The sequence below is a fragment of the Myxocyprinus asiaticus genome, chromosome 18 (genome assembly GCF_019703515.2).
Source record: "Myxocyprinus asiaticus isolate MX2 ecotype Aquarium Trade chromosome 18, UBuf_Myxa_2, whole genome shotgun sequence".
Lineage (NCBI taxonomy): Eukaryota > Metazoa > Chordata > Actinopteri > Cypriniformes > Catostomidae > Myxocyprinus > Myxocyprinus asiaticus.
In genome coordinates this window covers 23,694,387-23,720,733 of record NC_059361.1, presented here as the reverse complement: position 1 = coordinate 23,720,733, position 26,347 = coordinate 23,694,387, and the positions used below count along the sequence as shown (strand labels likewise).

At 39.5% G+C, this 26,347-nt stretch overlaps 1 protein-coding gene across 3 annotated transcripts; it reads left to right on the top strand.

Annotated features, from left to right (window-relative positions):
• The first annotated feature begins 292 nt into the window (after window positions 1–292).
• Window positions 293–26,347, top strand: LOC127455955 (transcriptional repressor CTCF-like). Of its 3 annotated transcripts, XM_051724168.1 has the most exons (13): window positions 346–481; window positions 2,680–2,769; window positions 2,982–3,545; window positions 16,168–16,507; window positions 16,590–16,760; window positions 16,870–17,003; window positions 17,108–17,228; window positions 17,347–17,496; window positions 17,652–17,812; window positions 17,918–18,100; window positions 18,197–18,338; window positions 25,074–25,286; window positions 25,566–26,347. In XM_051724168.1, exons 2-13 carry the CDS (start codon window positions 2,746–2,748, stop codon window positions 25,790–25,792), a joined length of 2,430 nt encoding a protein of 809 aa, XP_051580128.1. In that variant the 5' UTR covers window positions 346–481; window positions 2,680–2,745; the 3' UTR covers window positions 25,793–26,347. The 3 variants fall into 3 exon arrangements, with proteins under 3 accessions (XP_051580127.1, XP_051580129.1, XP_051580128.1); XM_051724167.1 differs by lacking the exon at window positions 2,680–2,769 and having other exon boundaries at window positions 293–481; XM_051724169.1 differs by lacking the exons at window positions 2,680–2,769; window positions 2,982–3,545 and having other exon boundaries at window positions 293–481.

Genomic DNA, 26,347 nt, shown 5'->3' with positions numbered 1-26,347 from the left:
GGCCACCAGTATATATGCACACATGCTCAAATAAACAGACTTCAGCCATAAACCACACTGATTGTCTATTATCAGGACAAAAGCACATTTAAAGTGTATTGATTAAACTGCTTTTAATATCTCGTGTATTAAGATATATATATATATATATTGAAACCCATTTGACTTAACGGGTGGGGGTTCTAAAAAAAAACAAAACAAAAACAGCCCATATCCGTATTTTATAAGCAGCGCCCCACACGGCCAATCCGCACACTGCCTGTGTTTACAGCCCTCCCCCTCGCCACCGCCTCCCTGCACGCTGCGCATGCGCAACAGACACTCAGCGCCGCCATTTTGTGCGGAGCCTACTCTGCAAAAGCGGGAGAGGATTAAAACAGCCGGAGGAGAAGGACGCAATTGTACTCCGTCTCGTACTGAAGGAAGAACAGACCGTGGGCTTTCTATCGAAATCAACGCGAGAGCAAATCACCAAACGCAGGTAAAACAGCACTACTTTTCAGAAAGGGGGGAGTTTTGCAGGAGCTTTAATCGGCCTCTAGGTGTCACGATGGGGCTCCCAGTTCAGGCGGCTGGCGGGGGGTGTTTGTCTCCCTCTATCGTTATCGAAAATTTAGCAAAAAACATTTATAACCCTGAAGTTCGGGCTTCTGTCCGACTATTAAGCACCATTGAAACTATATCAGACGACATTTGGCCGAGATGCCCCTTTTAAACGCAAGGATGTTTGATTCGATCTTTAGGCCAGGCGTCCATTTTCTGTTTCTTCTCTTTGTTTCCTGTCTTTAGAAACCCGCCGTTTCTGCACGCGCACTTAGCCATCCAGCTAATGTACCTCTCAAACTTCACCAGTTTTCAGTCCCACCACACCCAGATGGTCTCAAACAAACATCTACATTGACAAAAACAAATATTTCAAATTCAGATCCGAGAGGTTTCAGGCAGAAAAGGTGTGTTTCTACTAGAGAATATCGCTAACTCGCGCCCCTCCACGAGCAGTTAAATTCAAACCCAAACCGATGAAACATTGATACGGTTCGTGACGACAATGAAGTACAACGACCTCGGTGCGTTGGGTTCTCTTCGTCAATCCTGGAAACTGTTTTACCATTTGAACTGGTTTAAATCGAAGTTGTACAAAAAATCCCCATATGTTCGATTCTAGCATTGGTTAAGTTGCTGCTAGCTTATTGCGCAGATTAAAATCAAACAAGGAAGATGCCGTTGCTAAATGACACCGATGGCCATTTTCGATAAATAAGACCGAGCCTTTATTGCCGTACACACCACGAATCCAGGTCCTGCACATGTTGCAGGGGTTTATCGCCATAAACCTCATTGAATCGCCGCATACGTCGGTCTCGGTGCGACCGCTCACTCTTATAGAAAGACTAACCTCAAGCAACAAACGACTGAAGGGATAAAAACTGTAGAGAGCTCCCTCTACAACCCGACTGGTAGTGGTACAAAAACACGATTAACCATCTCAGAATGCCCTCTTGCTGTGGGAAATCATAAGCGTGTTTTTAAACGTGTGGCGGTTGGTGTAATACACACATTTGCTCCGTTTTTTGTTGGTTTGACGTGTTAATGATGACTGGTCTTGGCAAAGCCGAGCGATCCTGCAGTCTAGTGAGGAAGTAGAAGTGAACCGGGCGAGACTGTGTTTGCGCCAAGAGTTCACGAACGTGGTTTGGGGGTAAATGAAAGCAACGCTCAAAGTTTAGCTGAGCCCTTGTTGAACGTGTTCATTAGGGAGTTGTAAATAGTCTAGCTGTTTTTGGTGCTGTATGAATAATGACTATTAGTAATGCTTCTCAATGGAACAAGAAACATATACCTTACCAATGATGGGGTGGTTAAGACGAGGGAAAAAAAGCTTTAGTAGCCTAGCTGATCTGTATGATATGGAAGCCCATTTCTGCCACGTAAAAAAGTACTTTGGTAATCAAAATTATGAGATACAGAGTCATATTTATGAGAAAAACATGAAATTGAGATGCAGTCATAATTATGAGATGCTAAGCTAAAAAGGCAAAATTAAGAGATAAAAAGATGAAACAAGAAGCTACATCATAATTATGAAATTAAAAATTCCTCTAATAAATCTAAGTCATAATTTTGAGATGCTAAGGGCTTTTTCCAAATTGCATTTTGCACCTTTGAATGGCACTTTGGGAAGGGGATGCCATTCAAAGGGTCGTTCCAAACACAAAGTTCCCTTTAACAAGACATTTTAGTGAAGGGTACATTCAAACTGTAATGCCATGCTCTCTTTAGAGAGTCCACATTAAGAGCTTTGTCCTTTGTAATGAGTAGGGCATAGGGATGATCACTTTCGATGGAAATTCGCCCTAAATCATTATGAAATGCTAAATCATAATTATAAAATACTAAATTATTATGAGATGATTTATCTAATTTTTACTTTAATCTCATAGTTGACATAGTATCATCATTTTTATTATTTTTAATCTCATGACTTTCTCATTATTTTGGTGTTATTCTCATAGTTATGACTTCTCATAATAATGAAGTTTTATCTAATAGTTTTGAAAAAAATTTATGTGGTGGAAATGGGCTTCCATAATATGACTTGTACTTTGATAATATTTGGTTAAAAAAAAAAAAAAATTACAGTGTATGACTGACTGCATTGATTTATTTGCATCCCAACAGGTTGAGCTAGGTAGTAAGCAGAGTTCAGACAGGTAGCTCATTCATCGGAGGCACAGGTGTAGGGAGATGAAGTATTCCTTTTCAATTCAGGTAAACTCATAGTATGCTCTGCAAACACCAAAGTCGTTTGTTTGTCATGGATGGCAATGGAGGTGTCAACTTGACTCAGTTGTTCTCCATTGACATAGTTGATAGCAGTCTGTCTCTGTGTGTGCATGTAAGTAAACACACAGCTCAGATTGCAGTCAGGTAGGAAAATTCTAGTGCTGAATTCCAACTCGTTTGGATCTTGCTCCCTGTAGGTATTACCCATGGAAGGGGGACCGACTGAGGCAGTTGTAGAAGAGGCAGGAGATGCTTTCAAGGCCAAGGAATGTAAGACATACCAAAGGAGGCGGGAGGATGAAGAGGTTGGAGCTGAGCTACTGCAGGCTGCTGGGTTAGAGCAAGTCCAGGCCGAAGAAGAGTCTGTAGTGGAGGCCCAGCAACAACTTGTTGAGGGAGTAGTTAATGTCAACAGCAGTGTGGAGATGATGGTGATGGAGACCCTGGACCCTGCCCTGCTTCAGATGAAGACCGAAGTCATGGAGGCTGCTGTTGGAGCACCTGTTGTGACTGGTGCGGCCCATGAAGCCACGGTTACCACTGTTGATGACACTCAGATCATCACCCTGCAGGTGGTGAACATGGAGGAGCAGCAGTTGGGCTTGGGAGAGCTCCAGCTGGTGCAGGTGCCTGTCTCTGCTGTGCCTGTCACTGCAGCCACTGTAGAAGAGCTGCAGGGGACGCTGGTGGATGCCACCTCCATGCCTAAAGATGGAGAGCCAGTCATCTGTCACACACTGCCATTACCTGAGGGCTTTCAGGTTGGTCATAATATATATTTAATCTGATTTGAATTAGGGATTGGCATTTTCAAGTAGTTTTGTAGGCGAGTATTCTAACCCAGTGTTTCCCAACCACTTTGCCGTGGAAAATTATCAGATTACACAAAATAATTAAATGCATGAAAATAAATAATTTCAGGGATCCAAACTCCTCACCTTTTGGAGAAATTCGCCATTTTGAAACCATAATCGGTCACTTTTGTGATTGTGAAGAGCAATGATTACAAAAGTGACTGATATTTATACGCGTCTTTCACATATGATCTTTCACATGACTCGCGTCAGTGCTGCAGAATACAATGAAGTCTATGAAGTGACGCCACTTTACACCAAAGTGTTTTTCACACACACGTTTTTGCTTCACCAATAATGTTTTTGCGAGTACTAAGCAACAATAAATATTTAAAAACTGTCCAAATTTGTGAAGAGACATTGAATGTCTCATAATTTCTTTTAATTAAATATTACCTTATCGTTTACGAATATCAGAGACCCCAGTTATTGAAGTAATTTAAATTCACCAAAAAAACTCTTAGACCTAAACATAAACGAGTCCTTTTATTACTTCTGCTATCAAAGCAACTGCAAGCTTTATTTCTCTCTTACAAATACGTTTTCAATGCAGCTAATTCTGCACAATTGTAAACTTGAATAAACTTGAATCACTAAAATAGCTGGAATTGGTGCTTTTAGCTTATTCTTTAAAAAAAAATATCCCCAGAAAAAGTGTTCGTGAACCAGTGATTGTCTTACCTTTTTCGCCCCTCATGAGTTTGCATTTTATTGTGGCATTGCAAGAACAAATCTACAAATTAGAAAAGAAGCAAATTTGTTTTTTTTTTTTCATTACCCATTTAGCGCTCTTGCTACCTGTGACCTCACAGCGTAGCCTACCTATGTGACTTGTTTTTTTGTTTTTTTTTGCATAGCCGAATTTCAAACATTACAAGTAAACACGCTACTAAGATGGACAGGAATCATGGACAAGTTCTTGAAAAGGAAAAATATTGACAATGGTTAGCCTATGTGGGATAGTGGTGTGCCGTAGAATTTTTGTCGTAAAAAGTGTGCTGTGGCAGAAAAAAGGTCGGGAAACACTGCTCTAACCCACAAAAAATAAGTAATTGATTACTCGTAAGTTGAAAATATAAAGACACCTGTGAATTCATAATTGTTTTATTCACAAATGTAACCGAGAACGGTTTAAAAATCAGGTGACTTCAATAATCTATGCTTTTCTTTTGGGGGGAAAAAAGTGAAATGAACAATATACATTAATAAAAATAAAAAAAAGATTAAAAAAATAACACTAAATAATTTTTGCACTCACTCGGAGCCTACATACTGTAGAAACCAGTGCTGACGGCATTACTTTAATGCATACAAAGTCTGCATAAAGGCTATCACATTTTTATCATTTCACGTGTTATTCGGGAAAGTGGTGAAAGATTTTTATATATATTGTTGGTGTTCAGAGATTGAATGCACAAACACATACTGGTCTGATAAGCTTCTGAGTTTCTTGTAGTGCTTTGCATTTTCTTTCCACCATAAAAGCAGATCCTCATCCATTGTAGGGTTTCCAGGGTGTTACTGGTTTTACTCTGTACAAGGGACAACACCGGTGTGAAATTTTATACCGGGTAAAAGTGGGAAACATTATGAATGGAACTTCCAATGTCAATACAATAGCCTAACGAATAGAATAGCCTTAAATAAGAATGGTTGCCTAATGAAGAGTTTGTGACCCATGATAAATGAACCTAAATAACGCATTGCCAGATGTTCTTTACCAACGTTTAAAATTACACAGGCAGCAAAGCATGCGCACTGACAGAAGACAGTTTAATTGCAGGTAGCAAATATAATGTGCATGGTGGGTAACTGTAAGACCTCTTCGATTCGGAATGACACAAGAAATGCTGTTAGACACAGACACGCGCTTGAAGAAGCACTATTATATTTTTTTAGAACGGATGACAGAAAAACCGTCTATGCACATGTCTGACACGCTGTTTGTTCGGAGGCGTGCAGTCTCGTGGAACACGTGTATGTAAGGGGTTCTCACTCTCTTTGTTTCAGTCTTCTGAATTTTTTTTTGCAAGAATAGTATCGTCTATTAGAATGCTGCAAATTACCTCAGACCATCTCAGCTCAGGAGGTGCTCTTGTGAAAGCCCAGGAGTGCCATTTACAAAAGAATGAAGGAATAAATTATCAATCTATTAATTTGAAAATAAAAATTTGAATAAACCAATTTATAAATTAACAAATAAATACACATTTAAATGTATCTATTTAATTAATGTTTAAAAATTTACTTCTATTTAGCAATAAAACAGCACATTAATAAGTAATTTTTAACTGCACCTTTTAAATTGCTTTTTAAAAAGCATTTGGCAATTGCTTTTTTTTATAAATAATAAATGATCAGTATATTATTTTGAAAATAAAAACACATTTAAATGTTTATTTGGTTCATGTTTAAAATGTCATTAAATGTAGCAATAAAGGAGTAAATTAATGAGTCTTTTAAATACACTTTTTAATGCATTTTAAAAGCTGCTAAAAAGGTATTTGGCAATTGCTTTTCTTTTTCGTTTTGCTTCTTTTCTTTCTCCGATTGAGAATCGAGTTAAAAATTCCATTGGACTGTTGACATGTGAGAGCAACCAATGACATTTCAATTCAGTTATAAGACACACCCCCTCTCCCATGTGCCACTCGAAGAGGATGTAAGACGGCCTGTCTTTGGACAATGATACGAGCAGTTTACGTGATATTACTGGATCTGCGAATCCCACGCATTAAAAAATGGATGCGAAGCATATCAGAAGTTAATGGTGGCTCGTTCAACGTTGCTGTGAAATGCTGAACGCAGCCCTACCTGAGCGTGCACAGTGATATGTGTCTAGGATGGGAGCTGGTAATCGTGATGCTGTCAAGAGAACCAGCCTACCGACCCGCGCCTGGAACAGAAAGCATGCGACGGAGGTGAGCAAGGACAACGCCTCGAGTTGCTGGAGAAAGCCGATGAACTTTCCAGAATTTATACTGAAGAAAACGCACATCCCCTTTCAGTTATATCACATTCATTTTAAAAACACTGTATGATCATCTTTATTTAATTTTTCTTAAAATAATTGCCTGTGTATGATAGAGAAAAGGCGGACTCTCGGAATGACGGTCAGCTGAGGATACAGATAAGGCAAGTAAGCACACTTTTGTGGAACAAATGGTAGTGTTTAAACTAATGTTGTGTATTGCTTGAGTGTATTACAAAAGTGTTCAAATGAAAATTTATATTTTCCACACCAACCTGCTGTGTATGTCTGTTTATAGTGTCGCAAATAAAGTTTGTGCTTAATCTTTTGTTGTGCTCATCTTCATAAAGATGTTTATTGACTGACAGAAGCTACACAGTAAACACACAAGGTACACATTCTTTTATCGCATTCCTCTTTTTCAGTTGTAGTCTGAATCTCATGGATTTTACATTTTGAATTGGATTTTGAATGAATTTACATTTTAAGTGTACCTTTGTATAGGCAAAATTTTATTGAAACACGTAACGGCAATTAACATGTCAAAGAAATTTTGAGGTAAAATGGCCAAGATTTAGGCCAAACATTTTCAGAGAGAGAAAAAAAGCAATAACCAAGTTTAAACCCTTCACTGCTAGAATTGTGTGAAATGAGACAGTCACTTAACATAACTTTTACAGGAAGAAAAAAAAAAAAGACATTCTGGTTGTGTAAATAAAAGGTAACTGCTTTATAAACAGAAACAGTTTAATAAAGATTTGTCAGCTTTGCATTTCGGTTTTATCTTACGGTTAATGTTCGAACCTTGTTTTCTCACATAACTGTCAGCTGTTATGAATTATATCCCCATTTAAATGCTATCCGTCATAAATTATAGATTTAATAAATAGTATATTCAGCCGATGTAAATAATATTATTCAGGAACTGTATCTAAAATTAATAATGGGCAATAAATAAATACTAATACAACAGGCTGGAAAAATTGACATTAATTTTAATATCCTATATATTTTGTATGGGTTGAATCTTGACACTGGGGCAACACACCCCGGAAAGTGCACCGTTAGATTTCTTCATGCTGAAGAGCTGCTAAGATGTTTTTACATAATGTTCTCTCTTGTAAATTTAAACAAGTGTAAATGTCAACATCATCATATGTCTAAAGGATTGAAGTCTGTCACGCAAAATATGAGCTCATTGATGTCATTAAATATCATTCAGCTTTTTTATTCCAATCGTTACTCCTGGCCAGAGGCTTCCGTAAATATTTAGTTTATACATAGGGTTACGTTCTGCCCAAGTTTAATGGTGCAACGCTCATATTTAGTAGTGCGTAAATTGTGACTTTTAAGCCACAGCTTGGCTAAGTTGTAACTAACTTATAGCTGGTGCAACCGGCCCCAGGTGAATATCTGTAAGGTCAGGCAGTGCAGAGAAGCAATTGTTTTAGTAACTTCCATGAAGGCAGGCACCCCATATAATTAAATCATTACCAAATCTATACCATTCGTTTGTGCCACAAAAATGAATGTTTGTGCTGGTTTGATGTTTGGGATATTAGACATTTATTTTTTTTGACTGTGTGACTTTACTTTCCACCCCTTGTTGTCCAAGTTGCTCCAACCCAGTGCCATTCGTTTGTGCTCTATTTGTGCTGTTAAAAGAAACTAACTATTTCCCTTTCTTAGATATAGCAAGAAACTTTTCGGGAGCAGTGACATCACTCTCCACTCCATATCGTCCAAATCGCTCCGAACCAGTGCCGTTAAAAGAAATATCAAAGTTTTCCTTTCTTTGTATTAAACAAGATGGCTTTTGGGAGCTGTGAAATCACGCAGGCTAAACCCACTCATATAACTGGATCGCTGATGCAACGATAAACTGCCAGCAGGAGGTGAAGCCACCGGAAGTGTTTGAGTGGCCATCTTAGTATATGCCCAAACTCCAAATTCCAGAAAATGATGTCAAGCCATTAGAGAATTAGCTTCTGATAGGAGGTGTACTGAATTGGAGGTGTACCTGTGGATGTATTTTAAGGCCTACCTTCAAACTCTGTGCCTCTTTGCTTGACATCATGGGAAAATCAGAAGATACCAGCAAAGACCTCAGAAAAAAATTGTGGACCTCCACATGACTGGTTCATCCTTGGGAGCAATTTCCAAATACCTGAAGGTACCAAGTTCTTCTGTACAAACAACAGTACACAAGTATAAACACCATGGGACCATGCAGCCATTATACTGCTCAGGAAGGAGACTCATTCTGTCTCCTAGAGATGAACGTAGTTTGGTGCGAAAAGTGCGAATCAATCCCAGAACAACATCAAAGGACCTTGTGAAGATGCTGGAGGAAACGGGTAGACAAGTATCGATATCCACAGTAAAACGAGTCCTATATCGACATAACCTGAAAGACTGCTCTGCAAGGAAGAAGCCACTGCTCCAAAACCGCCATAAAAAAGACAGTTTGCACATTCCCATGGGGACAAATGTCTTATTTTTTGGAGAAATGCCATCTGGTCTGATGAACAAGAATTTATCTGTTTGGCCATAATGACCATTGTTATGTTTGGTGGAAAAGGGTGAGGCTTGTAAGCTGAAGAACACCATCCCGACCGTGAAGCATGGGGGTGGCAGCATCATGTTGTGGGGGTGCTTTGCTGCAGGAGGGACTGGTGCACTTCACAAAATAGATGGCATCATGAGGAAGGAAAATTATGTAGATTTATTGAAGCAACATCAAGACATCAGCCAGGAAATTAAATCTTGGTTGCAAATGGGTCTTCCAAATGGACAATGACCCCAAGCATACCTCAAGTTGTGGCAAAATGGCTTAAGGACAACAAATTCAAGGTATTGGAGTGACCATCACAAAGCCCTGACCTCAATCCAAGATAATTTTTATTTTTTCTCCCAATTTGGAATGCCCAATTCCCACTACTTAGTAGGTCCTCGTGGTGGCGCAGTTACTCACCTCAATCTGGGTGGCAGAGGACAAGTCTCGGTTGGCTCCACTTCTGAGACGGTCAATCCGCGCCTCTTATCACATGGCTCACCGTGCATGATGCTGCAGAGACTCGCAGCATGGGAGGCTCATGCTACTCTCCGTGATCCACGCACAACTTACCACGCGCCTCATTGAGAGCGAGAACCACTAATCACGACCATGAGGGGTTACCCCGTGTGACTACCCTCCCTAGCAACCGGGCCAATTTGGTTGCTTAAGAGACCTGGTTGGAGTCACTCAGCACACCCTGGATTCAAACTCGCGACTCCAGGGGTGGTAGTCAGCGTCAGTACTCTCTGAGCTACCCAGGCCCCCCGATAGAAAATTTGTGGGCAGAACTGAAAAAGCATGTGCGAGCAAGGAGGCCTACAAACCTGACTCGGTTACACCAGTTCTGTCTGGAAGAATGGGCCAAAATTCCAGCAACTTTTTGTGAAAAGCTTGTGGAAGGCTACCTAAAAGGTTTGACCCAAATTAAACAATTTAAAGGCAATGCTACCAAATACGAACAATGTGTATGTAAACTTCTGACCCGCTGGGAATGTGATGAAGGAAATAAAAGCTGAAATAAATGTCACATTCTTAAATGAAGTAGTGATCCTAACAGATCTAATACAGGGAATGTCTTCTATGATTGTCAGGAATTGTGAAAAACTGCGTTTATATGTATTTGGTTAAGGTGTATGTAAACTTCTGACTTAAACTGTATATCAGTGGCTAAATCCCATGTCAGTCACTCTCACCTGTCTCCATCGTTTGTGCATACTTCTGGTTTGTGCCGTGTTTGGTAATGTTGAAGCATTAATATTTTGGAAAAGATTAATCTTTCAGCCCATCAAACTCCAAATACAACAGCAAAAAATGTGTGTGCTGCGAATTATTATTTGTTTATAGGCTATATGTGAGACTGCTAAACAAAGCTGTACATAATGTTTATATAGGTTCATTATTCCGAATATTTTAAGTAAACAGCCGCAGCTTTCAGCTCTGAATTTGCTTTTATTTGTTTGAATTTAGCTAGAAGCTGGCCTGACTTGCATTGACCATGTTTGTGTAATTGCATAGGCCAATATGGTAGCTAATATTCAAGATCTTTTTGAAATTTCAGCGCAATGTTTGAAAACGTTAGGTGCCGTTCACATGCTGGAATGTGTTGTTGCACTAAAATTACACGCATCGCCACAAAAGAGCAAAACGAAGGTGTCTCGACTCGACGTACATTTAACAGTTTAGGTTCGTTTTTTTTTTTTCTTTTCTTTTTTTACTTGCCATCTAAAAATACGAACAAGCCGTCAAAGATTTCTATCAAGCGCACGTTTACATTGAAGTAAATTATAAAACTGCACAGTTGGACACAAAAATATGCTGTGTGAACGGCCCCTCAGTGTAAGACTAGAACTCTTTAGAAAAGTTTGATCACACTTGCCTGTTCTTTATTGTATGTTACAGCACATTTTAGAATTTAGAGTAAGCTATTAAGTAATCTAAACTAAGAAGTAACACACATATGGAAATTATGCCGTGACCAAAACAAATTAAATCAGAAAAATCTTATATTTGAACTTCTTCAGTGTAGCCTTTTGTCTATTCCAGCTCTGCACACTCGGTTCATTTTCTCAACCAACTTCTGGTGCATTCTGGGATGCTTTTTAAACAGTATTGAATGATTTCATATGCTGGACACTTGCTGGCTACTTTTCTTTAAAGGAAAAAAAAAAGACTTAAATAAAACGAATAAATAAAAGGTTTGTATAGACCTCTATTATTAGGCACAATTTAGAAATAATCCCAAGTGTTTGACCATAAGCCTTTAGATAAAAAGGTTCTAAGCTTGGTGTCCTTTTGGACTGGTTGTAGGCTACATTTATTTTATTTTATATTTCTATGTTAATTATATTTTATTTACTAACTTTAAAAAAATAAATATATATATTTTTTTTTATTGTATCTTACTATGTTTTGCTATTTCTGTAGATAAATCTAGAATAACTGAGTTTCAAGTAAGTTTTTAAGCTTAAAGAAACCATTTAAAGTTATTTTAATAAGGACAATTTAGAAATTTTACCAGTTTGGGCAAATTAGCTTCAGAAAAGGTGACTTTAGCTGAAAGGTGAGTAGTTTTCATCTCTGGCTTAAATGTCAGACCAAATCTGATATTTCCTGACAGAGAAAGACGTGGGGTTTAGCCTGCACGATTTCACGGCTCCCAAAAGCTTTTTTTTTTTTTTATACAAAGAAAGGAAAACTTTATGATGTTGAACAGCACAAATCGAGCACAATCAACATCACGCAGCCAAAAAAAAAAAATGTCTAATATCTAAAACAAAGAACCAGCACAAACGTTCATTTTTGAATGGTATAGATTTGGTAAAGATTTAATTGCTAACTTCACAGAGGTGTTTTAGTACAGGATCTGGTGGTATTTTTCATCGGCTCAATACCTCAAGCGGTGAAGTAGGGTGAGGCAAATGGCAGTTGCTGTGTATGCTTTCAGTTCGGGGCGTGGTTCGGGAGGCTGGTTCTGTTGACAGCATCATGATTAACAGCTCCCATCCTGGACACACATCACTGTGCACACTCGGGTAAGGCTGCGTTCAGCATTTCACAGCAACAGTGAATGAGCCACCATTAACTTCTGATATGCTTCGCATCTGTTTCTTATGCCATAATGGCCATTGCAGATTAACAGAGTAAGAATATTATCTACATTTATCAAAAATTATAAAGAAGGGGGGGGGTTGGGGGATTCTCATGACTTCACGAAATGGATGTTTTCCTCAAACATTTCAGTCATGGTTCCATTCTTTTATTTATAAGGATGTATTGTTTCCATAAGAATTTTTTTCAGCAGCGGTGCTGTTGTGCTCGTGTTCACGAGCCTGTATTAATGCATGAGGAATAGCTCAAAATGGGTGTGAAACTCAATTTTAGCCTGGGCCACATCAGGGTTTATTTGTGCCCTCAAAGGGCTGGTTGAAAATGTGGCACCAGCACCTGCTTTGGTAGCACCCATGCAATTACCAATAATATTGCATAATTTGTGCATTGAGATGCACATTTGACAGTATGTCTATAGCATTAGTTTTGAGGTTGGAATGCAGATGTCAAGTCAGAAATTCCAAGATGTAAATGATAATATTAACAACAGTAAAATCTGTGGGGGGGGAAATTAATGCCTAGTTTTTTTAAATTAATATTCTGACAGTGTGACTAAATTGGGTCACATTTACAGATTGTTTCATCTGGCTCCTACTGATTAAACAACGGTAATCTCTTGAAATTTCTGAAGGCAAACAAAACTGCCTACATTTTCCTACAATCGGAGAGCATTACAAGAGAACAAATTTTACACAGGTGGAAAACTGATAGCTTGGTCCATAATAATTATGAAAATTCAGACTGCAAAATGCCACCAAAAATAAATGATTGCGAAAATAAAATCTAGTCACCATTGGTGACTGTCGGGATGTGTGCTTTCATATGCAGTTTCGTCAGATATTGTCTTGTGAGTTATTGAATACATCTTTAGAACGCCAGTGTGTCTCGTGCCACTTTTCACCCGTTCTGTTGATATGAGCTCGCTGGCTGCACGCAGCAACAAACACAACGTGAGCAATGATGTCCGATTCGTGAACCGATGACTCTTTTGAACCAGGTCTTTATAATGAATCACCCGACAAGTGCTCATTTTGAAGTCCAGGAGCTCAGGCAGTTTGAATTAGAATCACTTATCAGTGAATCAGCCATTTGTGAGCTCTCAACTGGGAGTGCAGACATTTCAAAATGGTAGTCCCTTGTGTATTTCCGGCTTGTTTATAATTAAGTCATTCAGTTTGCATTCTTGTAGTCTTTGTGTCTGGGTCATCCGGTAACAGTAAAGAAAGACTAATATAATGTGTGTGTGTGTGTGTGTGATTTATTTTTTTATTTGTGATGTGCGATCCAGCTTTTGATACTTAGGACCATTGAGGGACTCACACAACTATTACACAAGGTGCAAACATTCACTGATGCTCAAGAAGGCAACGCGCTACTACAGTATTTGCATATAATACTTTATGTAAATACCTGTTAAGTAGATTCTGAAGGGCATTACTAAATAAAATAAAAATATATTTTATCTCTTATATTTGTATAAATTAATGAAATAAGTGTGAACTGAGACAAGGGGAATCCAATTTTGTGAACTCAAATATACAGTGTATATATTAAGCACACGATTGAGTTATGTCTTTTCTTTGGCTTTCTATCTTGTTTTTGAACAACAATCTAATTCCAGCAATTCTGTGATGTGGCAACTAAAACAGACATTTGGCTCCTAAATGTTTGAGTTTAGGAGCCAATGGCTCCTTAGTCATTTTTAAGTCTGGAGCCCTGAAATGTATCATGGGTATTCATAGTATCCATAGTTCGCATGTCCAATTAACAGGTTTATACCCGTTTATGTAAAATCTAAAGTTAAGCAAATATGCGCTTCCCCTCTGCTGGCACTCACAAGCTGCTTAACACTGCACCACGAGTGAAGGCGAGATGGCGACGCGATAGAGGGAATTCACTGCATTTTGAAAGTGAAACATGCGGGAATGATTAAAATGGAGCTCAATCCCGTGCTATTGAGCTAACATTCGTTATTGAGATTTTAATCAGGCTACTTGTCCGGTCGGGCAAGTAAAATTCTCTTTTAATTGCCCGTTCAAAATTCCACTTGGCCCGGGCAAGCAGACAAGCGTTAATGTCGAGCCCTGTAGTGGATGTTTTTCATTTGCTCGTGGAAATAAGTGAAAATAATATTTGCTGTGGTCTCCCATTCACTTCCCTTCATCGCTGTCGAAGTTTACCCTGCAATCACTTTCTTCCGCGTTCCAGAAACCAGAGAGTGACAAAGGTCTATTGATGTTTTCTCTGTCCGTGCTGTTTAGAATGTGGGGTTGTTCGTTTTAATCACGGAGACATTTGGAGTTTGCTATAGACAGTTCTGTACTGCATTCAAGTGGGTTTCGCAATCACTGTCGAGCATCTCACTGGTTCACTAGCGCATTTAAAATAGTCTGTGCTATGCTGTTGACGTGTTGAGATTGAGACCAGTCCGCGAGTAAACGCATCTACCCTTTGCTCGCGCAGGTCTTTCCATTCTGTTGTGTTGACTATTGATCCGGGTCTAGCGCTGTTGATAATGATCTGCGCTCTCCCGGAGTTAATGCATCTCTGAGCTTGCACTGCTCGATTCATTGAGCCGCTGTCATTTCGCCTCTGAAGCGAGCAAAATGAGCTCAAATATACGTTTAAGATGACGGGGGAAGCGCTAACTGATTAGTCAGTCAGATGTTCTGATCCTCTTCTATCCTTCGTTTCAGAAATGAGCTCGCAGGCCACATGACGTGAAGTGAGTTTGACACTTGTGTGTTATGCGGTGACGTCACTGAGTTTGTGCGTGTATTTGTGATGTAACTCTTTCGCAGTGTAGAATGCGCACAGCTGACTGGGGCTAGCAAGCGTTACGTTGCGTCAAAAATATTAAATGAACGATGTGAAATTTAATAGCGGTGCTCAATTTAGCAGCGGCGCTGCGCCGCTCCAGAATGCATATAGGGGAAACACTGGGATGATAAAATGACAATTAAAAAAAAATCTTGTTTTGACATTTGAACCCTGTGCTACAAAAAAGCCAGATGCACCTGTATGTCTGAGTTGGTTTGGCTTCATGATGTGATAATCACAGAGTTTAATGAGTTTAATCCCGAATGTCGACTTGAACATTAACTTTATCGTGCTCAGTTTTATGATGGTGTCAGAAGCATATGAATGAGATATAATATCAAACAGAGAGATGACAGAAGTGTCCCCGTTTATGAAAGTGTCCATGGTGCGAACAGTCAGATGCACTGCTTCTCATTTTGGAGCTGTTCAGGGAGCGGAGCAGGCTACTGATGATTTTCTCTGCATACAATGTGCTGTTTTCACTTGCAATAATGCAGAGCTGACCCAAACTGACACGGAGAATGAAATGACAATGAATTCACAAGTTATTTATAATCGTGTAGTCTAGGGCTTGTTGCAGCCTGAATTTCTCACTAAATATGCTGGATTCAGTCACATTGTCAAGTTGTCAATGTTCTTTACCATAATCGAGATCCTAATTGAAGCTCCGTAGAGTCGACAGCAAAGCAAAAGGTAAGATTGCTATTTAATTTGTGTGAAGACTTTAATTTCAGCAGATCTTGCTCACGTTTCAATGGCCGTTGTTGATACCGGAAGTAGGTTTAACCCTGCGAGGGGCACCCCCGGAAGCGAGAAACGCGGAAGTGTGAGAAAGGCCTATTGTAATTGCGAGATTTGGTGAGAGATTCGGATGGAAATTACAATATAATTCAGCGCTCCTCACGGCAGAAAAATGCACAAAGGAAAATCAATTTGCGATATTTGAGTAGTGTTTTTATTAGCTGGTGCAGAACATGTACTCGATTACTCATGCACATCCCTAATTTGAATGGATTCTGTTAGTTACAGCAAGCATGGACCATACATTCTTAAGGTTATATCTTCTCCTGTAGGTGGTCAAGGTGGGTGCTAATGGAGAGGTGGAGACAGTGGAGCAAGATGAGCTCCAGGCCCAAGAGGAGCAGCCTCAACAGCAGGAGGAGGAGGAGATGGCCGAAGCCCAAAATGATGACCCCACATGGGCCAAAGATCCAGACTACACACCCCCTGTTAAAAAGACCAAGAAGACAAAGAAAAGCAAGCTGCGCTACAACACAGATGGAGATAAAGACATGGATGTGTCTGTGTATGACTTTGAGGAGGAGCAACAGGAGGGACTGCTCTCTGAGGTCAATGCTGAGAAAGTTGTGGGCAACATGAAGCCGCCCAAACCAACCAAAATTAAGAAGAAAGGTAAGCACTCTTGGCACATGCACATTAAATTAAATCTCATTAAAGTATCATATCTGAGCTGGATCTAAATCAATGCATGCAGGTGTTAAGAAGACATTCCAGTGTGAGCTGTGCAGTTACACTTGCCCACGACGTTCCAACCTGGACCGCCATATGAAGAGCCACACGGATGAGAGGCCTCACAAGTGCCATCTGTGTGGACGAGCCTTCAGAACTGTCACATTGCTGAGGAACCACCTCAATACTCACACAGGTACATAATCTCCAGTGCTACGTTAGAGCTTAAGAATCAATTAGTGGAATGGTACATATAGTTTGACTTGTGGGAATGAGAAGTTGAACCTTTTTATTCTTTCTGACAGGCACCAGACCCCACAAGTGCACTGACTGCGACATGGCCTTTGTCACCAGTGGAGAACTGGTGCGACACAGACGCTACAAGCACACCCACGAGAAACCCTTCAAGTGCTCCATGTGTGACTATGCCAGCGTGGAGGTTGGTCTGGGAGCATTACCTTTTGAAAATTGTTTGCAAAAGGATTTTCTATATTGCATCTGAATTGTTGAACTAAGTTGAGGCATAAACTTGATATATTGCAGGTTAGTAAGTTGAAGCGCCACATTCGCTCCCACACCGGAGAGCGTCCGTTCCAATGCAGCTTGTGCAGCTATGCCAGCAGAGACACCTATAAGCTTAAGAGACATATGAGGACCCACTCAGGTCAGCAGCACAGACTCACAGTCACCACTCCGCTTATTATTATTATTATTTATTATTATTTTACTATTATTATAAAATATTTTGCATTTGACACTGTTTCTTGTTGTCTTTTCTGCAGGAGAGAAGCCCTATGAGTGCTACATCTGTCATGCACGATTCACCCAGAGTGGCACCATGAAAATGCACATTCTGCAGAAGCACACAGAGAATGTGGCGAAGTTTCACTGCCCCCATTGTGACACAGTTATTGCCCGCAAGAGTGATCTCGGTAAGGCCCTCTGCTGTTATCTTGATCATTTAGCATTTGTGGCTTTTGCCGGTTGAGTATTGAGGTTACTTTTTCAAACTCTTACAGTAAGTTGCATAATTTTGTAACTTAGGTTTGTTGTGTTGAAGTTTACATGTTTTCTGCATGCCCTGCAGGTGTGCATCTCCGTAAGCAGCATTCCTACATTGAGCAGGGCAGGAAGTGCCGTTACTGTGATGCAGTTTTCCATGAGCGCTATGCTCTCATCCAGCATCAGAAGTCCCACAAAAACGAGAAACGATTCAAGTGCGACCAATGTGACTACGCTTGCCGTCAGGTCAGACAGACTATTAAAGTTATTTTTAAATAAACTTGCTTGCATGTTGAAAGTATGTCAAAACAAAACTTTAATAATTCAGTTTTGTGTCCTCTTTGTTCACAGGAGCGTCACATGGTCATGCACAAGCGCACTCATACTGGAGAGAAGCCATACGCATGCAGCCAATGTGAGAAAACCTTCCGGCAGAAACAGCTCCTGGACATGCACTTCCGGCGTTACCATGACCCCAACTTTGTACCCACCTCCTTTGTATGCACCAAATGCGGCAAGACCTTCACTCGCAGGGTATGATGATCTATTGAAGTAGGTTAGACATGTTTGAATGTGCGACTGGATACAGTGAACAGTGTTTAATGAAGTGTATATGTTTGGATCTGACAGAATACCATGGCCAGGCATGCTGAAAACTGCACTGGTATAGATTCTGGTGATGGAGAAAATGGAGCTCCACCCAAAAGAGGCCGTGGGGGCAGAAAGAGGAAGATGCGCTCTAGAAAGGATGATGATGATGAAGATGACAGTGGTGAGTGGCTTGGTTCTAGTTGTATTATTATGCTTTGGTTTAATACTTGGTTGAAGTCAGAAGTTTACATACACTTGGGTTTAAGTCATTAAAACTCATTTTTTAACCATTTAGCAGATTTCATATTAGCAAACTATAGTTTTGGCAAGTTGTTTAGGACATCTACTTTGTGCATGACACAAGTAATTTTTCCAACAATTGTTTACAGACAGATTGTTTCACTTTTAATTGACTAACACAATTCCAGTGGGTCAGAAGTTTACATACACTGAGTTAACTGTGCCATTAAGCAGCTTGGAAAATTCCAGCAAATTATGTCAAGCCTTTAGACAATTAGCCAATTAGCTTCTGATAGGATAATTGGAGGTGTACCTGTGGATGTATTTTAAGGCCTACCTTCAAACTCAGTGCCTCTTTGCTTGACATCATGGGGAAATCAGCAAAGACCTCAGAAACAAAATCGTGAACCTCCACAAGTCTGGTTCATCCTTGGGAGCAATTTCCAAATGCCTGAAGGTACCACATTCATCTGTACAAACAATAGTACGCAAGTATGAACACCATGGGACCATGCAGCCATCATACCGCTCGGGAAGGAGACGCATTCTGTCTCCTAGAGATGAACGTAGTTTGGTGCGAAAAGTGCAACTCAACCCCAGAACCACAGCAAAGGACCTTGTGAAGATGCTGGAGGAAACAGGTAGACAAGTATCTATATCCACAGTAAAACAAGACCTATATTGACATAACCTGAAAGGCTGCTCAGCAAGGAAGAAGCCAATGCTCCAAAATCACCATAAAAAAGCCAGACTACAGTTTGCGAGTGCACATGGGGACAAAGGTCTTACTTCTGGGAGAAATGTCCTCTGGTCTGATGAAACAAGAATTGAACTTTTTGGCCATAATGACCATCATTATGTTTGGAGGAAAAGGGTGAGGCTTGCAAGCCGAAGAACACCATCCCAACCATGAAGCATGGGGGTGGTATCATCATGTTGTGGGGGATGCTTTGCTGCAGGAGGGACTGGTGCACTTCACAAAATAGATGGCATCATGTGGAAGGAAAATTATGTAGATATATTGAAGCAACATCTCGTGACATCAGCCAGGAAGTTAAATCTCGGTTGCAAATGGGTCTTCCAAATGGACAATGACCCCAAGCATACCTCAAGTTGTGGCAAAATGGCTTAAGGACAACAAAGTCAAGGTGTTGGAGTGGACATCACAAAGCCCTGACCTCAATCTGATAGAAAATTTGTGGGCAGAACTGAAAAAGCGTGTGCGAGCAAGGAGGCCTATAAACCTGACTCAGTTACACCAGTTCTGTCTGAAGCAATGGGCCAAAATTCCAGCAACGTATTTTGAGAAGCTTGTGGAAGGCTACCCAAAATGTTTGACCCAAGTTAACCAATTTAAAGGCAGTGCTACCAAATACAATCAAAGTGTATGTAAACTTCTGACCCACTGAGAATGTGATGAAAGGAATAAAAGCTGAAATAAATAATTCTCTCTACTATTATTCTGACATTTCACATTCTTAAAATAAAAAGTGATCCTAACTGACCTAAGACGGGGAAAGTTTTCTATTCTTAAATGTCAGGAATTGTGGAAAACTGAGTTTAAGTATATTTGGCTAAGGTGTATGTAAATTTCTGACTTCAGCTGTAACTGGAAATTAAACTTATTGATAAGAACTTGATTATTTGAACTAGAGGTCAACCAATATCTGTTTTACAGATTAATCGGTTCATACAGTTGCGTTTTGTAGCTATCGGAAATCAGGGGGAGGTAGCTTCTGATTAGTTTATTTTTTTTAATTCCTCTGTGGCTGGTGCTGGAGGGTTCTGCTGTTGCAACTCCTTGTTTCTACAGTACAAGGCTGTGCAGAGAGAGACTAACACTTTAGATGTGAATTTAAAACATTGTCAGAGAAAAGGCAAGATGTGTGTGTGTGTGTGTGTGTGTGTGTGTGTGTGTGTGTGTGTGTGTGTGTGTGTGTGTGTGTGTTATTATATATATATATATATATATATATATATATATATATATATGAGAGAGAGAGAGAGAGAGAGAGAGAGAACACTTTTATTACAGATAGTCATGGTATAATAAATAAGTGAGGACAACCAACATTTTATAGAATGTAGTTTGATAATTCATTTGTTTATAACTAATTGCTGCTCTGGAGAACTGCATTGCCGAGATGCTTACATTAGCTGTTCGAATGGTTAGAACAACATTAGAAAGTTACAGATGGGAATTGCTTACATTTCATCTTAATTCGCAATTTTGAATAAATAAACTCAGCAAAAAAAGAAATGCCCTCTCATGTTCAACTGCTTTTATTTTCAGCAGAATTAACATGTGTAAATATTTGTATGAACATAAAAAGATTCAACAACTAAGACATAAACTGAACAAGTTTCACAGACATGTGACTAACACAAATGGAATAATGTGTCCCTGAACAAAGGGGGGGCGGGGGAATCAAAAGTAACAGTCAGTACCTGGTGTTTACAAGGCACTTGCAATTTCCCAGACATTTCTGGGGGAAATGGCCCTAGCCCTCACCCTCCGATCCAACAGGTCCCAGACGTGCTCAATGGGATTGAGATCCGGGCTCTTCGCTGGCCACGACAGAACACTGACATTCCTGTCTTGCAGGAAGTCACACACAGAACGAGCAGTATGGCTGGTGGCATTGTCATGCTGGAGGGTCATGTTAGGATGAGCCTGCTGGAAGGGTACCACATGAGGGAGGAGGATGTCTTCCCTGTAATGCACAGCATTGAGATTGCCTGCAATGACAACAAGCTCAGTTTAATGATGCTGTGACACACCGCCCCAGACCATGACGGACCATCCACCTCCAAATCGATCCCGCTCCAAAGTACAGCCCTCGGTGTAACATTAATTCCTTACTATAAACGTGAGTCCGACCATCACCTCTAGTGAGAGAAAACAGCTACTTGTCAGTGAAGAGCACTTTTTGCCAGTCCTATCTGGTCCAGTGAAGGTGGGTTTGTGCCCATAAACGACGTTGTTGCCGGTGATGTCTGGTAAGGACCTGCCTTACAACAGGCCTACAAGCCCTCAGTCCAGCCTCTCTCAGCCTAATGCGGACAGTCTGAGCACTGATGGAGGGATTGTGCATTCCTGGTGTAACTCGGGCAGTTGTTGTTGCCATCCTGTACCTGTCCCGCAGGTGTGATATTCGGATGTACTGATCCTGTGCAGGTGTTGTTACGCGTGGTCTGCCACTGCGAGGACGATCAGCTGTCCTTCCTGTCTCCCTGTAGCATTGTCTTAGGCGTCTCACAGTAAGGACATTGCAATTTAATGCCCTGGCCACATCTTCAGTCCTCATGCCTCCATGCAGCATGCCTAAGGCACGTTCAGGCAGATGAGCAGGGACACTGGGCATCTTTCTTTTGGTGTTTTTCAGAGTCAGTAGAAAGGTCTCTTTAGTGTCCTAAGTGTTTATAACTGTGACCTTAATTGCCTACCGTCTGTAAGCAGTTAGTGTCTTAACGACCGTTCCACAGGTGCATGTTCATTAATTGTTTGATTCATTGAGCAATCATGGAAATCATTGTTTAAACCCTTTACAATAAAGATCTGTAAAGTTATTTGTATTTTTACAAAATTATCTTTAAAATACAGTGTCCTGAAAAAGGGACGTTTCATTTTTTTTTGCTGAGTTTATAAATGTTACTTACGAATTCATGCAGATCTGAGTTTTTATTTTCAGGCGGTTGAGAGGCGTCCAATTTGTTACAGATTATGTTCAGATTATAAACCTGAGCACTCCGAAGAGGTTTGGTTGCCAAGTAGATAAATAAGTTGATCATCTGTTTTAAATAATAATTTCATGTTAATGCCAACCTTATGTGAAAATGCTGCATTCATTTTTGCTTTTGCTTGGCCGATCGCTTTCTTCAGAGGACAAAGCGCAAGAACGGTACATTGCATGAATGCAGGCGCATAGGAACAGCCCGTTTGCCTTCATTATTTTTTTATTATTATTTTGCCTATGAACTACAAGACCTGTAATATGTTTTATTAATATTTTCAGTAATTTCAGGTGGCAAACACTTTGTAGAAGGTACCAGTGTCGAGTACTTTATTGAAGTATTGCCAGGGAAAGAACAATGTGAAATCGCTTACAAAATAATCCGCATGGGGGCATGTTAGTTTTGTTATAAAGCAATATTTTTACATTGAATGGTAAGTTTTCATTCATATTATAGGTTTTAAGTACTATTGACTGATTAAGCGGCCATCGGCCTGTTTTCCCACGTTAGTTAATGGTTTTTGCAAAACCCTTGGTCGACCTCTAATCTGAAGTTGTTCCAAACCTGTATGATCTATCTTCGGTTGAACGCAAAAGGAGATGTTAAGCAGAATATTAATGTCTTGCAGCCTCTGTCATTATTAGGGTTGCGCGGTATACCAGTTATAATGAAATTTCACGATACCTAAACATTTGAAACCGTATATCATCTTGTTCATTTCAGTACCATATTAAAGTATGCTGCCATTAGCAAAATGTAATGTAATGTGAGTTGAGATGAAATCAAAGACCATTTGAAAATAATAATAAATAAAATAAATCTAGATATGGGCAAGTGTGATCATTAAACAGCAGAAGGATGTCATTTAATTAAATGAAATACGTTCACATGCGCTGCACCACAGAATGAATGAGAGGTGCCTCTATGCTGTCATCTCCACACACAAGCAGGCGCACACACAAGCAGGCGCGCACACAAACGCAGCACACAAATGCAACACACTACTAATGCTTCATTTTCATGCAGTGTGTCCAGTAGTATCCATCTGCAGAACAGTGTGTTTAGTGTATAATTGGCTGTGAACTCTCAAATGACCACTTTCACCATTGCAGCTTGGAGATTTCAGTTCAGGAGTTGCAAGAAGTTTGATATAACGAACGCTTTACAAACAGGAAGAACAATGTCTTTCAAAATAAAATTCCTGCGGAAAAGAGCTCTATTCAACCAGCTGCGTGAAATTGAAGACATTACGATAGAAAAATATTACTGCTGTATAAAAGTGTAATATTCAAATTAGTCATAATACTCCATAATATATAATAATAATATAATATTAAATGGTTATATTATTAATATTATTATCTGTAAGCAATATCACAAAAGCAAGTGTACTGAATATCAGCATGTTGTGATTCAGCCATGGCAGCCTTTTGCCTCAGGTAATCAGATTGTTTTCATTTAATGTTTAATACTGTAAAGAACTATTGTGCATCTTTTTTGTTTTTTACCAAAAATATGTGTAGTATTATTGTTGAAATATTATTGGCTCTATATTGTTGAAAATTATTATTTTTCATTTGATTAAATGTTTTATTAAACACTATTTGATATAACATTTAATTAAAACATTTAACATGGAATCCAGAAAAAAAAAAAGGCACAAGTATCTATAAGACTTTATGCAGTTCTTTTAGTCAAGTAGTTTTCTGTGTAATTTCATCAAATTTGTGTTTTTTTTTATTTTTTATTATTTTTTTTTTATTTTTATTTGTTGCCTAAGTATCGAGTTGGTATCAGGGCTGGTATCATACCGAAGCCAAAATTTTGATATCGGATAGGGATGGGCATTTTGGTCATTTTGTCTACTCGAGTACTCTGAAGTAAATGCATAATATTTTGTTATTATGTGAAGACTCGCTGGTCAATTCAATGAAACAATGCTCAGAACCTGCATCTCTGTTCTTCCTTCAGGTTACCGAAATAAGCTTAGTAAATTCGCACAACTGTTTCTGAACCTTGTATCTACAAACCGTGGTTTCCGTGATGCCATAATCATCGTGTTTTTAAAACACGGTGTTAAATTGAAAATACCCTGCGTTCTGTTACATTCAGCTGTGCTCCATCTAGATGTTTGGACTTATAACTTGTGCGGAAATCTTCAGCTCTGATTTAGCTGAGATGCAGGTGTGTCACGCAAACATGTCGGCACTGAGGGAGGTTTACAGTCAATGATAAACCTTCACTTTTATTAAATAATATACATTTAATGAGTCAAAGGTTCTATGTATATGATGATAAAACCTGTTGAGACAGATTTCCAAAACACGGTGGATTAAACTTTCTTTTGGTTATCATAAACCTGTAGAACAAACGTTAGCATTGCAGCATCATTTATCAGTTTGTTTGCTATGGGACGTCTCTTTTGACAGTCAAGGTACTGCTGAAAATGACAACGTAATCAATCTAAAAAAATAAGGCCCCTCTTTGATATGTAGTGTATAGTTGTAAGGTAGTTGTCACTGAATTTCAAAATCAATGAAATGTCAAGCATTTTAATTTTCGATCATTGCTGTCACTTCCGAGTACTCAGGTACTCGTGCCCATCCCTAGTATCGGAGCAAACCTAGTCACTATTCACTTTCATTTTGTGTGGGGAAAAAAGAACCAATGAAAGTGAATGGTGACTGAGACTAATATTCTGCCTGAGATCTCCTTTTATAATCCACGGAAGAAAGATGTCATATGGTTTGGCACAATACAAAGGTGATGAAATGAAGGAACATTTTTGTTTTGGGATGAATTATCCCTTTAACATGTGTTGGCAGTATGGTTTGGATTGTATCTGAATAATTTATAATGATAAAGAATAGTGTATTAAGTGGCACCTACAGTTGCTCTGAATGTCTTTTATAAAAGTTTAACACTGACCTTAATGTCTCAGATGAGCATGGAGAGCCTGATTTGGATGATATTGATGAAGAGGATGAGGACGATGAGGAGCATCTTGAAGAACAACATATTATGGTAGAACAGGCTCCACCCAGCATTCCCATCCCTGCTCTAGTTGAGCCTCCTGTAAAGAGGAAACGTGGCAGACCCCCCAAGAATGCACCCAAGGCCTCTCCTACCAAGCCTGCTGCCAAAACCATTGCAGGTAATGCATGCACTGCTGCATAATAAGAGAAACCATTCAGATGCATCAGCACAACTGAGACTCTCTACTGTGACTGCATAAAGTGTACTTTGGAAAAGCTTTTTTTTTTTTTTTAACAAAGTCAGTCCTGAATTAGTCAATTATTAATCGCTAAATCTTTTATGGTATTTAAAGAAAAATTATTGCCATGGAAGCAGGCATTGCTTTAAATCACATACAAACAACCATCAAAAAGTGTTTCACTGGGTTGAAGTAAAATGCTTTCTCTGTTTCTCCTAGAAACTGCTGCAATTATTCAGGTGGAGGATGAAAGCACAGGGGCTATTGAGAACATCATAGTGAAGAAGGAACCAGAGGGCTCTGATGCAGCTGCAGCCCAGCCAGTGGTGGTGTCGGAGGTGGAGGCAATTGAGGCGGAAATAGAAACAGTGCAGATAGCTGTCCCTGAAGCTGCACCTAATGGCGACCTTACTCCTGAAATGATCCTTAGCATGATGGACCGGTGATCTGTGGATGTGTATACACATCTTGCATAAATATATCCCCTTACATGTCCCTATACACATGCTCACTTTTCTCTCTTCACTTCCTTATAGACCACACCTCTTCATTTCTTGTGTTCTCATTTTAGTCCTCAAAGTCTTTCATCATATTTCATAAAACTTCATATTCAAATTTCTATTGTCCATAAAACCAAGTTTTTAACTTCCCAGAATAACATTTTGTCTTTTGAAAATATTTAGACTCATGAGGATCACAAAACCATGCATGGGTTTCTTCTTCCTCTCTATTATAGCAGTAGCTCATCTGATGAGTTCTTGCTGTCTGTACCGTGTACACGGAGAGGACTGCACAGTATCTGACTAAACGTGGTCTACTACATGCATCTAGATGTCTTTTTCCAGATAACCTGCTGTGTTCTTTTGATCTTTTAAATCTGACATTACTATGGCAATATTGAGAAACTCATTTTGTGCCTGGTCGAGCCTTGATATCTAGAATCACTGTCACTGCTGTAGAAATAGGCGTTTTATTTTCTTTTTTTTTTTTTTTTTTTTTTT